This window comes from Mastomys coucha, unplaced genomic scaffold, assembly GCF_008632895.1.
Source record: "Mastomys coucha isolate ucsf_1 unplaced genomic scaffold, UCSF_Mcou_1 pScaffold8, whole genome shotgun sequence".
NCBI classification, from domain to species: Eukaryota; Metazoa; Chordata; class Mammalia; order Rodentia; family Muridae; genus Mastomys; species Mastomys coucha.
The window spans coordinates 54971255-54986544 of NW_022196914.1; the positions used below are offsets into that span (position 1 = coordinate 54971255).

The 15290-nt window shown below is 41.5% G+C and overlaps 1 protein-coding gene across 1 annotated transcript in view; it reads left to right on the forward strand.

The window, feature by feature from the left end:
• The window catches only part of Ap3b1 (adaptor related protein complex 3 subunit beta 1), a 210467-nt gene that overhangs the window by 175093 nt on the left and 20084 nt on the right, over positions 1 to 15290 (forward strand). Inside the window, exons 23-24 of the mRNA XM_031360065.1 lie at positions 369 to 600; positions 4255 to 4339. Of these exons, the coding sequence (XP_031215925.1) occupies positions 369 to 600; positions 4255 to 4339 (317 nt within the window). The remainder of the gene's footprint in view (positions 1 to 368; positions 601 to 4254; positions 4340 to 15290) is intronic.

Consider the following 15290-nt stretch of genomic DNA (forward strand, 5'->3'; position numbering starts at 1 on the left):
GTATGACTGAAGTTATTTTTGTTTTCTATTATTAAAATATTTTAACATATACCTGCAGAGTAAATAAAATGATTTGGTGTATGTGTGTGTGTGGGGGGTGTTGGTTTGTGTTTTCTTGAGACAGTGTTTCTCTGTGTAGCCCTGGCTGTCTTGGAATTTATTTTCTGTAGACCAGGCTGTCCTGCCTCTGCCTCTTGGGTACTGGGATGTAATTTCACATCTGGCTAATGTCTGTGTGCTATCTTCTAACATTTATATTGTATTTTATATAATAACTTAGGACAAACACATGTTGTGAAAACTGGCTTGTTTTCTAGAAGCAGTAGTGACTGCCCTCACTAACGCCTGTTGTCCTCCCACGCGCCCAGGTCAGTACACCTGTCTTCGTGCCAACAAAAACACATGAGCTGCTTCACCGAATGCACGGGAAAGGACTGGCTGCCCACTACTGCTTCCCAAGACAGCCCTGCGTCTTCGGCGACAAGATGGTCTCTGTACAGATTACCCTGACTAACACTTCTGATCGCAAGATAGAAAACATCCACATAGGAGCAAAAAGGCTTCCTGTGGGCATGCAGATGCACGTCTTTCATCCAATAGGTAAATGCTGAGTCTTGTTGGAAACTCGACTGCTACATGTTTTCACTTTTAAAGCAGAGCTTCAGAAAAAGATAAAATACAGCATTATTTACTATCTGAGAGTGCCCAGTGTGTGTGTGTGTGTGTGTGTGTGTATGTGAGAGAGAAAGAGAGAGAGAGAGAGAGAGAGAGAGAGAGAGAGAGAGAGAGAAGAGAGAGAGACTGTGTCTTCCCTGGGATCCTACGCAAGTATTCTACCCCTGGCTATATTCTCAGCCATTTTTTAAAACTGAATTTATCATGTAAGAGAAATGTATTTCTTTTCCCTTAGTGAATCGGGTCTCAGCAGTCATGATCCCAGAATGATGAGAGGGCGGGCCTGGCCTGTCAGCATCACCTCCACGTACCCCTGCTGCTCAGCTTTCCTCCCACCTCATCGTAGATAACTTACTGTGTACTAACAGCAGGAAAATTGTCTTTTGAATATAGTGCCTCTCCTAGCTCCAGACCCTTTCATGTTCCTTCTACAATACGTAAATTGAGAAGTAAAGGGTCACAGGATAAATATGTTCTGTTGTCTTCCTGTTCATGCACAGGATACAGAGCGCCCTTTATTGTGTGCCCGTAGTTATCTATGATAGTTAAATATCCTTGATCTGTTACCACCATTTACAATCAAGATGTTCTCATGCTCAATACACAGACAAGGGAACCTTATCTCTCTTTCTATAAAGCATAAGATGCAGCATCAGTGGCCCTTGTCTCTATGCAGGAGGCAGCTTCCACTGTGCTCATGGCCTCCCACACAGCATGCCCTTCCCAGATGCCCAGCAAAGGGTAGGGGTGTACCCTTGACATTTTTAAGTATTTCCAGAAAATATTTTGTTTTTATGAGTGAACACAATCCTAAGGTGTAGTTGAAATGAGCTTCAGGAAAAACCTTCATAAAGGGTGACGTAAGTTTTGTGGTCTGGGATGTGTATGAAGCCCTGGTTATGACCCCAGCAGCCTCACATAAACCCTACCTGAAGTGGAGGCTGGAAGTCAGAGTTCAAGGTCACCTTCAGCTACAGGAGAGCACTCTTAGCTACTCAGACTCTATCTCAAAGAAACTAAAAAGGGAAGTAGATTTCTGGCATGGTAGCCTTGAAATATCAGCTGTCTTCTAACAGTTGAGGGGAATAAAGCCCTTGGCGCTGGACAACGTCAGGAAGTTTTCCCTGCCTTCTTGACTGAGCACCACTGTTCTGGTTTTCTCCATCTGAGCCCTGGCTTTGCAAGGCTTTTTGTAAATAGCACCATGTGTTGTATGTGTATGCCAGAGAGAAATAATGATGTCTAGTGCAAAGTCTAGTAGACTTTCATAAGCAACCAGAGTAACGTGGAGTTACTACTGAGTGCCAGGATTTTATACTTGATAATTAAGAGAACTTAAATAGTGTACTCTGTTCTAATTTTTACTGGATTATTTTGCAGATTTGATATATTGCCAAGGAATTATAGAATATACTAATTTGTGATCTTTTTCATTTCTTTTTTCTTTTTACTACTTGCAATCTAGCCTTTTTTTTACCTGGTTTAAAAATTAGTTTAGTTAAGTAATGTTGAGTAGTTGATGTATGGGTTGTCTGGGTTGGAAATGTTACCCAAAGGTTAAGACAGTAGAACAGTATTAATGCTTCCTTTGGCTGGCATAATGAGTCGAGGAGTTGACCTTTTATTGGCCTATGTAGAATAGAAGAAATAAATACAATAAATTTCATAGTATGACGTTAATGCGGCATTAAAATATGAATACCGTTGCCTCAGTACTACTTGTAGGTTTTTTGTTCTGAGAAAAATTTTTATGGCTATGATATTTTATTCATTTTTTAGGCATTGATCGAATGCTTTTATGTAAAGAGTTCTTTTCCGTGTCTGTAACACTGCCCAGACCCTATCAGCAATAGATTATAGCCAGTTACGGTGTCCAATGTATCTAATTACCCTCTAAAATCATCTCAAGAATGCAATAAAACCACGTGTTTTGTTTTCATGTTTTTGTGAAAAAGACATTTTATTCATTAAATGTGTGCCCATCTTAATGGGCCCAGAAATATTATTCCTAGTCACCAATCTGTTGTATTGCCTTAAAATTTCTGGATTTTTTTGGCCTTCTTTTAGCAGGGAGCTGGATTCCTTGTAGGAATATTACAGCTTATCTGCCTAGTTTTCCAAAGACATTAAGAAGACAAAGGATTGGCATGCGTGTGGGGGAATGGGGGGGCACAATAAGGACTCACATTAAACCATTTCCAGTGCACAACAGCAAGTCCAGAAACAGTGTTCAAGTATTATAAAAATCCATTATATGAATAATTTTATGCTGGTCATTTTGTTCTTGAAGCGTTCACATAGTAAAACATGCCATTGATCATGCACTGTCCTCCAGAATTAGCACGGCACTGGGCCTCAAGTTCATTATCCTAACACTCAAGACAGAGTCAGACAGTGTCAAGTGCTAGCACTGTGCACAATGAGGAGGACCCGAGCTTTGAATGCAGTCATGTTTGAGAGATGACAGGATTTGCCAACTCCTGTGATGTATGATATAAACAAGACCAAGCCTCCGTGGGTATAGTACAGAAGATGGTGTTAGGGGTTCAGTAAAGGATAGCTGGACTATGGCTCAGAAGTAGAATTCTTTGTTGCCTGGACTCCATCTTCTGCATGGGAAGGAGAAAAGAATAGCCTTAAGCAATGAGACTGACAGCTGTGAGCTCATGACAGTATGCCACTCTAGAAAAGATAGTTGTTGATTGTGTGTGTGTTTGCGCACGCATGTACAAGAGAGAGACAGAAACAGAGATGGAGAGACAGAAAGATTATAGATCATGACAAAAAAGGGATATTGGTGGGAAGAAGAAAAGAGATCTCTTAAGAGATGTCTTGGTTGATTTTCTATTACTGTGCCAAGATCCTACAACCAAAGCAACCTATAAAGCAAAAACATTTAATTTGGGGCTCACGGTGCCAAAGGATAGTAGAATCCATGACCATCATGGCAGGGCGCATGTTAGCAGATAGGCAGGCAGTGGTGCTGAGAGCTTACATCTTATCCCCAAGTTAGGAGCAGAAAGAGAAGAACAACTAACTGTTGGTGGTATGGGCTTTTGAAACCTCCAAGCCCAATCCCAGCGACAAACCTCCTCCAAAGAAGCCACATCTCCTGGTCCTTCCTAAACAATTCCACCAAGGACAAGTTATTCAAGTAACAGAGCCTGTGGGGGCCATTCTCATTCAGATAACCACAGCAGGGAAAGGCAAGGACAGTTTTTGAGTAGTGGAATTTATGTGACATGAGGAGAGAGGACTGTTTGAAGGATTGAAGAGGGGAAGGAAAATGGATGGACCAATACGAAGACATGATCCACGGGAATGCTATGACATGGTAACTTAAACAGTGAACGTTAAGAATAAGGAAGAGTCTCAAACAAATAGATGTGATGTGTCCATTGGTGAATATTCAGGGTTAACTTCATGAGTTTTTAATTTCCTTTACTAGTCATAGTTTAAATCTCTTATGAGCCATAATTAAATTTGTCTTTAGGTATGAATGGCCTGAGTGTTGAGTGGTTTCTTTGCCTCTTTCTCATGTCCTCCATGTTTGAATGTGTAAATTACCCTCTTTCTTAGACTCTCTGGAGCCTGAGGGGTCCATTACTGTCTCAGTGGGTATTGACTTCTGTGATTCTACACAGACGGCCAGCTTCCAATTGTGGTAAGTTCAGTTGTTCTGTTTATATTGCCTATATGGGACCAAAGATGTAAAGCTACTCTTTAAATAGCTTTTTCTGTAAGACAAAACATTTAAGCACATGCGATTTGTTTGATAGTATATAACTGCCATGGGAGAGCTGCTTATATGCTGTGTACTGTATGGGCATTCTTAATATTCCTGATATACCTACATAGTTGAAAAAAAGAAAAGGCTAGTCAGGTGGTGGTGGCGCACGCCTTTAATCCCAGCACTTGGGAGGCAGAGGCAGGAGGATTTCTGAGTTCAAGGCCAGCCTGGTCTACAAAGTGAGTTCCAGGACAGCCAGGGCTAAACAGAGAAACTCTGTCTTGAAAAAAATAATAGCAAAAAAAAAGGCTATTACTAGGGTTTTTTTTTTATTTTAGTAATATAATTTTTAAAAATTCAGGAGAACTAAACAGTTTGATAATATTGCTGAGAGCAGGCATCTTCTTAGGCAGGCAGGCTGTCATTTTGAGACATAATGAGTTCCCCGAGTAGAATATTACTGATTCTGAGCCTTTTCTAAAACATTTTACAAACTGCTTGAGGACATTTATAAAGTTAAGGTGTCATAACCACACGTTACTGGAGTCTTCTAGTTTCAGACTTCTGCTCGTGTATAGTCTGTGTGCCTAGGGACTCAGAGGCCATTGGGAGGCCAGAGCAAAGCAAACGCAGCTCTTCAGCCACCCTGGAGTTCGCTCTTTTTTTTTTTTTTTTTTTTTTTCAGATACAGAGTCTGACTCATTTTTTAAGTGGAAGTTTTTCTTTAAAAATGGAGGAATTTTATGTATCTAATTTTAGCCAGCTTAGGATAGAATTTGTCAGGACTTAAAATTTCAAGTCAGGACCAAAACCCTTTAAAGCAAATGTGTAGGTGAAATGTACCAAACCTTTCTTTGTCCTATCCTAGGATCTCAGGCCCAGTGTTATTTCTGTTACTGCCAGGAGCCGGCAGTGAGGAACACTGTGGCATGCACATTGATTTTATGCAGATCATCACCTTTATGTTTTGGGAGGTCTGCTTTATTAGTGATATATAAAAACTGATTACTTTTCCCAACACTGCCTAGTAATTGTTTATTATTTTTCTATTAGACAAACAACACAGATCAATATGACTGAACACAGGCTATGAGTAACACCACTCTAAATAGATTTGCTTCCAACACCAGAGGTATATTCATTTTAATGATTTCAACAATGTGAGCCCAATGACAAAGCTTGTACCAAATTAGACCAAAATTAAAACCTAAATATTCCTTTATCTTTCCAATTTACAATCAATTGTGTTCTTATTTTTCTATTTTTTTCTTAATTACAAAGACTTTTTTATAGTTTCTTGGTCCACATTTGCATTTTGTCTTCTACAGTTAGGGAGAAGTACACACTGTAGTGCTTGACTTTTGTCCTATACAGGGTAGTGTGTATGGACAGTTTTCTTTCAATATCTCTCAAGGTAATTTTAGAAAAATAGCAAATGTATCTCACACAGCAGTTAGCTTTCTGCTACAAACACTTGCATTAATACATCTTCTGCAGTGAAGATACAAATTACTAAGATATTTTATATTCCATCTTGCATGAGAGCATGCTAGATCAAAAATTATTTTTGTATGTTCCAAAAAGAGCACTTTGTCATGCATCAGGTGTAATTGATCCTGATGCAGCGTAATCACAATTACTCACTTTCTTAATTGGCCTGCCCGAAATCAGAAAATGGAAACCGATCGGCAGTGCTTCAATCAATAGCTTCATAGTAGTGCTTGTGGGGGAGGGAGATGGTGGTAATGGGGAGATCAATCGGTCTTAGGTGCCAGTCACTGCTGCGCCTTTTGCATAGTAAGTGGCACCCTTGGCTCAGTGGTGAGCTGTAATAGTCTTGGCCCTTCGACAAAAAGAAGAAGAGTAAGAATGGCTTCCATTGCTTTTGTATTTTGCCTGAGATAAATTATGTAAGTCAGTGTGTAACATTATGGTGGTAAGAGCATATTTGATACAAGTCTTTGGAAGTGCTGCTGCTGCCTTCTGACTAACTGTTATCACAATAAAATGGGTGGGTGGAGTGAGAGTGTGATCATACATAGTCAGACATGTATTTTATAACAGCTCCCTCTTTGCATTTTAAATCATCGCCCAATACTCAATTTAAAACATATAATACCCATGGATCTAGCTCTTTAAAGGAATACTGCATAAACAAACCCCTGTCTTGGTGGTGAGTGGGAGGATGGGGTCAGAGATAATACATCGAGCTTAAGCTAACTATAAAACACCATTTGTGTCCACTGTTTTTGTCCAAAATCCACTAAAAAGAAAAATCCATTCTTTAAAAGGTGAACACAGGGTCAGGTGGTGGTCATGCACACCTTTACTTCCTGCACTTGGGAGACAGAGGTAGGTGGAGCTCAGAATTCAAGATCAGCCTGGTCTACATAGTGAGGTCCAGGACAGCCAGGATGCACAGTGAAAACCTTTTTTGAAAAGCTAACTACCTAAATAAATGAATGAATAAATAAATAAGAATAAATTAATTAATTAAGATAGGTGCAGAAAGAGAGGCAGAGACATAGAGGAGAGCGTACCGTTAGCTGACCAACCAGAGATTGCAAGGAATTATTAGCCATTAGAAAATGAATAGGAGCAGATGAATGCTTAGTGAGCAAATGAAAACCAAACACCCCTGTATGATACACAGGTGACAGTCAAACAAATCTGAGGGCTACTGAGCACAGAGTGCTGTGTGCAGAGCAAAGTTAGGAGGGTCAAGGAGGCCTTTCAGGAATTAAAGAGCTACTAACCCAGCCTCTGACTTCCTCTTCACCTCTGTGCAGACATCTCAGCCTTAAGGACACCACTGCAGAAATGCCGAGGCTGCCTGTAAGGACTTTATGGATGTAAGGGCCTCAGGAGCACAGCACAGGTTAAGTTTGTGCTGGAGGAAGCAAAGATGTTGAGGGACAGAATGGCATGCAGTTCTGCCTAGAAGGTAGTCAAGAGGATCTCAGATCCTCCTTGGCTCAGGAAGAACAGCCTCACCCTGTGCTACCTTCCTGCCTCCTCGGTGTGTACCTGTGTAACCAGTCCATATCTTACTTGCTTAGTGAAGTCCATACATGAGGGAATAGGAGTCCAGTTTCTACCATGATAGGAATTGCTAGTATTTGTTCAGTAGTTGGAATGTACTTATTGCTATTGCATACACTTATAATTACAAATTTTTTATAAATTTATTTAATTTGTACATTTGTCCTTAACTTGTTATTGCCCCCATCTTACAGGTTAGTAAACTGAGATATAGGAGGGAAAAGATAGAGCTAATGTGTAGTAGAACTTGGTGTGTTCTGTTACAAAAAAATAACTGCACAGTTGGAAATGACTGAGCTTTGGAGAGAGAGCTGAAAATTGCACCTTACAAGAGAAAGCTGAAGATGGGTGTGGAGACGCAAGGCGTTTTTAGAAGGATTAGATGTGTAGTGGAGTGAGCACAACTGAATTCTGATTCGTGCTCTGGAAGACGGGCCCAGGAAGAAATCATAGTAGAGAGCAAAAGCTATAGGTGCTGGACACCAAAAAATTACAGAGATGCAGAAGGAGAGAAAAGAAATAATTAAGTCAATGGAAATGGAAAAGCATTTCCCCAAACAAAAGAAAAGCACAACTGTCAGATTGAAAGGGCCTATGAAAGGCCAAGCAAACGATATGAGAGCAGCTCAGACTACTCTCAGGATACCACCTTTAACATAGAAGGATTTCAGTACTTGCAGGATCCTGGGTAAAACGATGGTAGCTGCATCCCTAAAAAGCAGAAAAGCCCTCTCAATTGCGGTGAATGAAAGCCACATCACTGCAGCTCCCTGCTCAGCTTGTGGTCAGCTCCTTCCCCCAGCAGCGGGCTGTGTGTATAACCTTAGGGCCGGGCTCATGAATCTTATAACTTTCTGCTCTCCTAAAGTTTTTTGAGCTTTCTAAACCTTGGAGTTGTTAGCTGTCTGAGACTGGAGTAGCTCCACGGCAGCACACACTAGACTTTACAAGCCATAGCACCTGTACTAAACAGCTCAAGGGGCATCAGCAGTATCTTTACTAATCCTTCCTGAGGGAGAATGACATAGAAACTAAAGGGAAGGATGAAGTATATGTGTGTGTTTTTCTGACGGCTGGACTAGAAAAAGAATAATTGAGCACAAATAATGTTTGTTGCAGTCTTACAACAGAACATAAAAGTTTAAGGCATTTCCATGTATAAAGCAGAAACTCTTGTAAATAGGGAAAGTTGACAAAGCTGTGGTGCATTTAACACACATCAGAAACTGTACACGGCTGAACCTATAGACAGCTATAAAGTTAGTTTTAATAATTCAGTTACCAAAATATGTGGGATCTCCCCCAACCAAAGTTCTGGAGCAACACACTACGGAAGCTGTCCACAGTAGAAAAACTGAGCTGGCGTGATTAAAGAAAAAGGAGAAAAAGATTTGAAAGGGAACATAAAAGAAGACATTTTCAATAAAATCTCTTAATTTTATTAAATAATTTAAATAAATTTAAAATAATGCCATGTATAATTTTTAGTATGTTGGGATATTTGTATGGAGTTAATTTTTCCATAGAAAAGTATGAATGGGAACTAAAAGGCTAGCTGCACTAGAACTTCACCGAAAGTATTTGTATTACTAAAAGTTTTCTAGAGCAAAGGAGAAAGAAATCACCTGTGTCCTTCCATATGCCTGTGTCCCTGATGTCAAGACCTCTAAGGATAACCCACAAGCAAGCACATCACATGAGTGATGCGCTACACACATTATCCATGGCCACAAGTGATCAGAGACATCCTCCCTAAGTCAGAAGGAACTAAGAGATAGGCCCTCAAAGCTGTTCACATTCTAATGGAGGTTCAGACCGGCATAGAAAGACAACCAAAAACAGAACATTGCTAGGATTACTAGCCCCCAGAGTCTTGGAATCAAGAGAAAATCTATGTAATGCATTTTTAAGGGTGTTATAGACTTCTAGGGTAGGCAGTGCAACTTTCCTAACAGCCTTAAAAGAATATACACACAAAATATTTTAAATTGTGAGAAAAGTAGTATTAAGAAGAAATACACCTGGTCTGCAGAGTGAGTTCCAAGACAGCCAGGGCTATACAAAGAAACCAAACCAAAAAAAAAAAAAAAAAAAAAAAAGGAGGAGGAGGAGGAAGAGGAGGAGGAAAAAGAAGAAATCCACCACCCACCAGCACCAGCACCCCAGTGCGGCTGTCACCGCGCATGCTCTCCTCTGGTGCTGTTACCCTCTGCCTCTAAGTGCTGGGGCATGGCCCTGCTGACCTGGTTTCATTTGGACCCTTCTGAACTTGGAATGCTTCAGACCCTCGGAGATGTGAGATCTGTGTGCGGTTGAGATTCTAGAGCCTACAGGAAGTGGGAGAGCACAGAGGAACATGACCGCATTTAGAGGTCCATGCTTTGACTAGTTGGTTGTTGTTGTTGAGGTTTTGGGGTTTTTTTTAACCCCATAAAGTTTAGAAGGCATCCAAAGAGGTATACATGCAGGCTTTTTTGCTGTGTGGAAAATGTAAGAGTGAAAAATGGATGCTTATATAAAAAACTGAAGGTTTTTTTTCCCTCTCAAGTGCAACTGTCTTTACCTTTTTGGTTGTCTTACCTGAAGGTAAGAACCCTGGCAGCCTGGGTTCTGTGCCAGGAAGACTTTCAGGGAATTCAGCACATTTCTAAAACTCAAGCAAGATGTAAAAAGCAAGTTGTAAGGTCAAAATATTTTTTAAATGAAGAGACGTCTTTTTAAAATGTTGAAATATTTATTAAGGCCACAAGAATATTTCATTGACATTGACACATAGACCAGCAAAACCAAACTGAGCATTTAGAAACTGTGTCATGAGGGGCCTTTCGGGCGACTTAGAGAAAAACACCCTCTCTATAAATGGTGTGGATTGTGCCTTGGGAAGCCATCAGAGAGCTTCCTCCACAGATCATTCCTGAATAAATTAATGATTTTATCATTAAAACTATAAACATTTAAATAGAGGCCAGAGAAATATTCCCAGACTGTTTGTGAGCAAAAGTCTTAAAATCAAATTATACCAGAAAAAAATACAAAGGAATATGATTTCATTAAAAATGTAAAATTTCTTTATGGACAAGAAACAGTAGGAACCATAAATGTGAGTAGAAAGCACCAGAAGGCAAGGAACAAACAGAAATTCTGTCGGCTGGATATGACGGAGCTCTTGTTCTGTGATTAAGGCCCTGCTAAAAAGTGTAAAGAGGAAGCATGGGCCAGCTTAAAGAGGTTTATAAGGAAGGCTGGAGAGATGGCTCTGTGGTCAAAAGCACTTGCTGCTCTCACAGAGGACCACAGATCTATACTTAGCACCACCCTACAGGTGGCTCACACTCATCTGTATGTAACTCTAGTTCGAGGGACCTGATACCCTCTGGGCTTCCACGGACACAAGGCACCCTCAAGGTATATGTATGTTCTTTTAAAAAGAAAATGCAAATAGCAGGTAAACATAAAAAGATGTATAACATGGCTAGTATTTAGGAAAATAAACATTGAGATGTTTCACTTATCATTGACAAAATTTCAAAATAATTTTAAAATGTGATATTGATAAGAAAGGCAGAAGAAAAAAGTGTGTACTCCTTGTGTGCCATTTATGAACCTTAAACTGGCCATCACTTTATTAGAACATTTTGACAAATTTTCTATTCAAGTATTAAGTATTCATTGTTTTTACCTGAACATTTTCATCTCTCAAGGATGAAGCTCAGAGATGCTGTGTTTGGTTAGAGAAAGATCTCTGATACATCTAGATCACATATGTAAATTCTGAGTCCCTGTGATGCATTATCCTGAGCGTTTTATGTCATGTAACAGTTAAACCTTTCTCTGAGAGGTTATTACTCTCCTTAGACAGCGACCTTGGGTCTCAGCTTCAGTAAGCAGCCTACATGCTCCGTCTCTCTTACTTAGTTTACCAATTTGGACCATAGGCATCTGTGAAATGGGGTTGTTTGTAGTTGTGTATGCATCACATTTAAACCTACAACAGGTAAAATCTTCCCTTACATTAACTGATTATGCTATCCTCCTCTGTGTGGCTCAGCTGTGTGGAGCTGTCTTCATCATGCTACTTTACTCGTCTTGTAACACAGTGAGTTTACATCTTGCCAGTCCTTAATCTGTGTTGAGATATGTATGAGGAGAAGTGGACATAGTGATTTCCCCATGGTAACCCAGAAGTAATAGGAAGATAAGGGAAAGATAAGGATTATCTGGGGCCAGCGAGACACTGACGGCCTGAGTGTGACCCTAGAACCCACTCTGTAAAGTTGTCTTCTGATCTGCACACATTTGCATGGCGCATGTCTTTCTGCCCCACACACTGCATATACACACAGGCACACAACACATACACTTAAATATTTGTAATTATGTTTAAAAGAAAAGAATATGGGCTGGCGAGATGGCTCAGTGGGTAAGAGCACTGACTGCTCTTCCTAAGGTCCTGAGTTCGGATCCCAGCAACCACATGGTGGCTCACAACCACCAATAATGAGATCTGACGCCCTCTACTGGTGATGTCTTCTGAAGACAGCTACAGTGAATTACGCAGGAGCAAGCAGGGCCCGCAGAGGTCCTGAGTTCAATTCCCAGCAGCCACACACATGATAGCTCACGGCCATCTGTACAGCTACAGTGTACTCATACACATAAAATAAATAAAATAAATCTTCAAAAAAGGAAAAGAAAAGAATAGCTGTAAAGAGAATGAAACACTCGGTAAAGGAGCAAAATGACAAGAAAGAAGAAATGAAGGACCCTGGAGACTCGTGGAAATGAAAGAAAAAATTTGTCCAAATACAAAGAAACTTTTTCTCTTTTCATCATTGTTAACAAATCCATACTTGGAAGACTGATTTAGTGTGTCTGAGGCTCTCATTCTCCCACTTTGCTCTAACGTGGACTGTTCTCAGCAATGCCAGCCAGTGACCAGCTGCCCTGTGTCTGTTGGGTCCAAGATCCTCTGCCTTTATGTGTCATGTGCTAATTCACTTACAGTGGACTTTACATTTTCATGGCCCCGTGAGGGCTGCTCCAGCTCAGGCTCCTATCTATGTTCTCGAGCCAAGAAGGAAGGGAGATGGGGAGAAATAGCTCCTGGGGTACATTGTCATCAAAGAGAAAAGAACAAACAGATTCGTGGTGAACAGTGTCCACCCCTCGTGGTGAGGGGGAGCAGTGTCCACTGCTGCAGTGGTCCAGCCATTTTGGACACCCACCGTTTTCATTTCAACAGAAAATGAGTGCTAAGAACAGAACCATCTGGCCAGTAGTTAGTGTCTGCTGATCCCACACACTGTCGCTAGGACAACCCATTCAAGATTTCTAACCCAACCCACAGACCAGGGAGGCAGGGACATCTCCCTCCTCCCTCTCTGCACCGTTCACTGCTGCAGAGCCACCTTGGACCCACAGAGCCTGGGAGAGCACTTTTCTTACTTTAAAAAGAGCCATAGATAGTATCCATCTCACCTCCTAGTGCTCTACCTTCTAGAGTTACATATATGTCTCTCTTATATACATTTTGTTGTTGCTGTTGTGTATATATGAATATACATATACATATGTAAGCATATGTTTTAGTATACTATCATAGTATACATACTAAAATAAAAATACAGCACAAAAACATAAAGGTAGAAAAAATTAATACATAATTAGTAGGAGTTTTCCTTACTAGGTGTCTTGCACCTTCTGCTTTATGCCTCATAATACAGTTCACATAGTGTGTGGAATGCACTCATACTCACCTACTCCTTTATGGACTGTCACATGTGTCCTAAGGAGCCAGCCATCCTTTGTCTGTGTCCCCAGGCTAACCCTTCATTTAGTGCTTGCTATCTAAGACCTTACTCTAGCAGGACCCCAGCCCCTGCCTTTCCTACTCCTTTGTCTTCTTCCCTGAGCATCTCTCATCCTTTGTCAGGAAGCTCCATGCCTTTCCTTGCTTCTCCCAGCCCCTCCCTCTTCCTGTCCCCTGCACTTCGCTGCCCTGGGTTCCTCGCCTGTCTGGTCTATTTTGTTGAGGTAGACATTACTGCTTCTCCCTTGATTCCTCCATTTAGGCCTCCCTGCAGACCTGGCACAGGCTTTCCTTCATGGCCACTCTTCCCGTCTGTCCTCACCAGCCCTTTCCCCTTTGTCCACAGGCTTTTGTCCACTGTGCCCTTCCCGATATGTCCTCTTTCTCCATGTCACCTTCTTCTTGCCCCTCCTAATTTGTACTTCTAATTATCTGCTGGACATCTCAGAATACACGGTAATTAAATCCAAGTTATTTAGTGTAGAGCCCAGACTCCTCTTGAATGTGCTGTCGTTCATGCAGTTGTTCTCATTGTAAACTAAAAAGACTGTCCATCACCGGGCACGTCTCTTCTAATTCTAGACTGTAAAATATCTCACCTTTCCCACCTAAATGCTCCCTGACCCAGAGAAGCAGCATGGCCCAGCAGAACAAGCATGGGCTTTGAGGCAGGGACCCTGGGCACAAAGCACAGCACTGCTGCTTACAGCTGTGTGGCCCTTGGTGTCATCATTAAATTTTTTTCTGGGTTTTGATTTTGAGTGTTGCTAGCACACAAACCCAGGACCTTACTCCTCCCCCAAGCACTCTACTGCTAAGCCACACCCACAGCCTCTCGGGTTGTCCTACCAGTAGATTTTGTATAATAGAAACTGTCTCTTAGAGTCACTGTTTGCACTTACTGTGTATTTACTCACGAAACCCTAACAGGGACTCTAAGAGACCTGCCCCCTCAACCAGACTACATGATCTCCCCACAGTTTTCTCCCCACCTGGCTAGCTTCTAATATACAGGTAGGATCTGTGCTTATGGTCTCTGATGGTTTGTTGTTGCTTTAAGAAACATTAAAACTGTGACTAGTGAGATGGTGCTATGGTTAAGAGCACTTGGTTCTCTTCCAGAGGACCCAGGGTCCTTTCATGGCAGCTACATCGGTGGATCTGATGCTCTCTTCTGGGGCCTTGGGTACCCACATCAAACACACATACACACACACACACATACACACACATACATTAAAAAAAAAGAAAAGGAATCTTTAAAAATTAGACACTGAACTTGCTTCATGTTGGTTCTTGAATAGTGTCGGTGTGCCAACTTAACTGTGCGTATTGTGACACTTCAGAGAGTAAAGAGGCAGGAGCTGGCCAGGGCTCGAGGACAGCAGCCCTGAGCTGGAGCCCTCTGGAAAAGCTGGGATGGTTGGGCATGCTGTGTATAAAGCCTTCTGTTCCATCCCTTCAGCCTTATCCATGGTGCTATGGTTAAGAGCACTTGGTTCTTTTCCAGAGGACCCAAGGTCCTTTCATGGCAGCTGCATCGGTGGATCTGATGCTCTCTTCTGGGGCCTTGGGTACCCACATCAAACACACACACACACACACACACACACACAAACACACACACACATATATACATACATATACTGGCTGCTCATTCTGAAAATACAGGCCTAGCTACAAGGTTTTCCTCCCTTCACTCAGTAAACAAACCCGACCTGGGATGCACCAGTGCTGAGCATTCTACTGCAGGAACTTCTTCTCCATCCCACTGGACCTGTGTTAAGGTCCCTTATTGTAAATTTCCCAGATATTTGCACAGCACATAAGAGCACAGATTTGTTCAGTAAACGTTTATTGGGTATATACATAAGCGGGCCATACTGGTTTGCCTTGAACAATCAATCCCTGTGTTGAAAAATGTGAGGAAGCTTATACAAATAGAGTGTCCTGGGGAGGGGTGCGGGAAGGGAGACTAAGTGTGTGGTAGAGCACTGTCTAGCATGCATCAGGCCCTAGGTTTGGCCCCTAGTA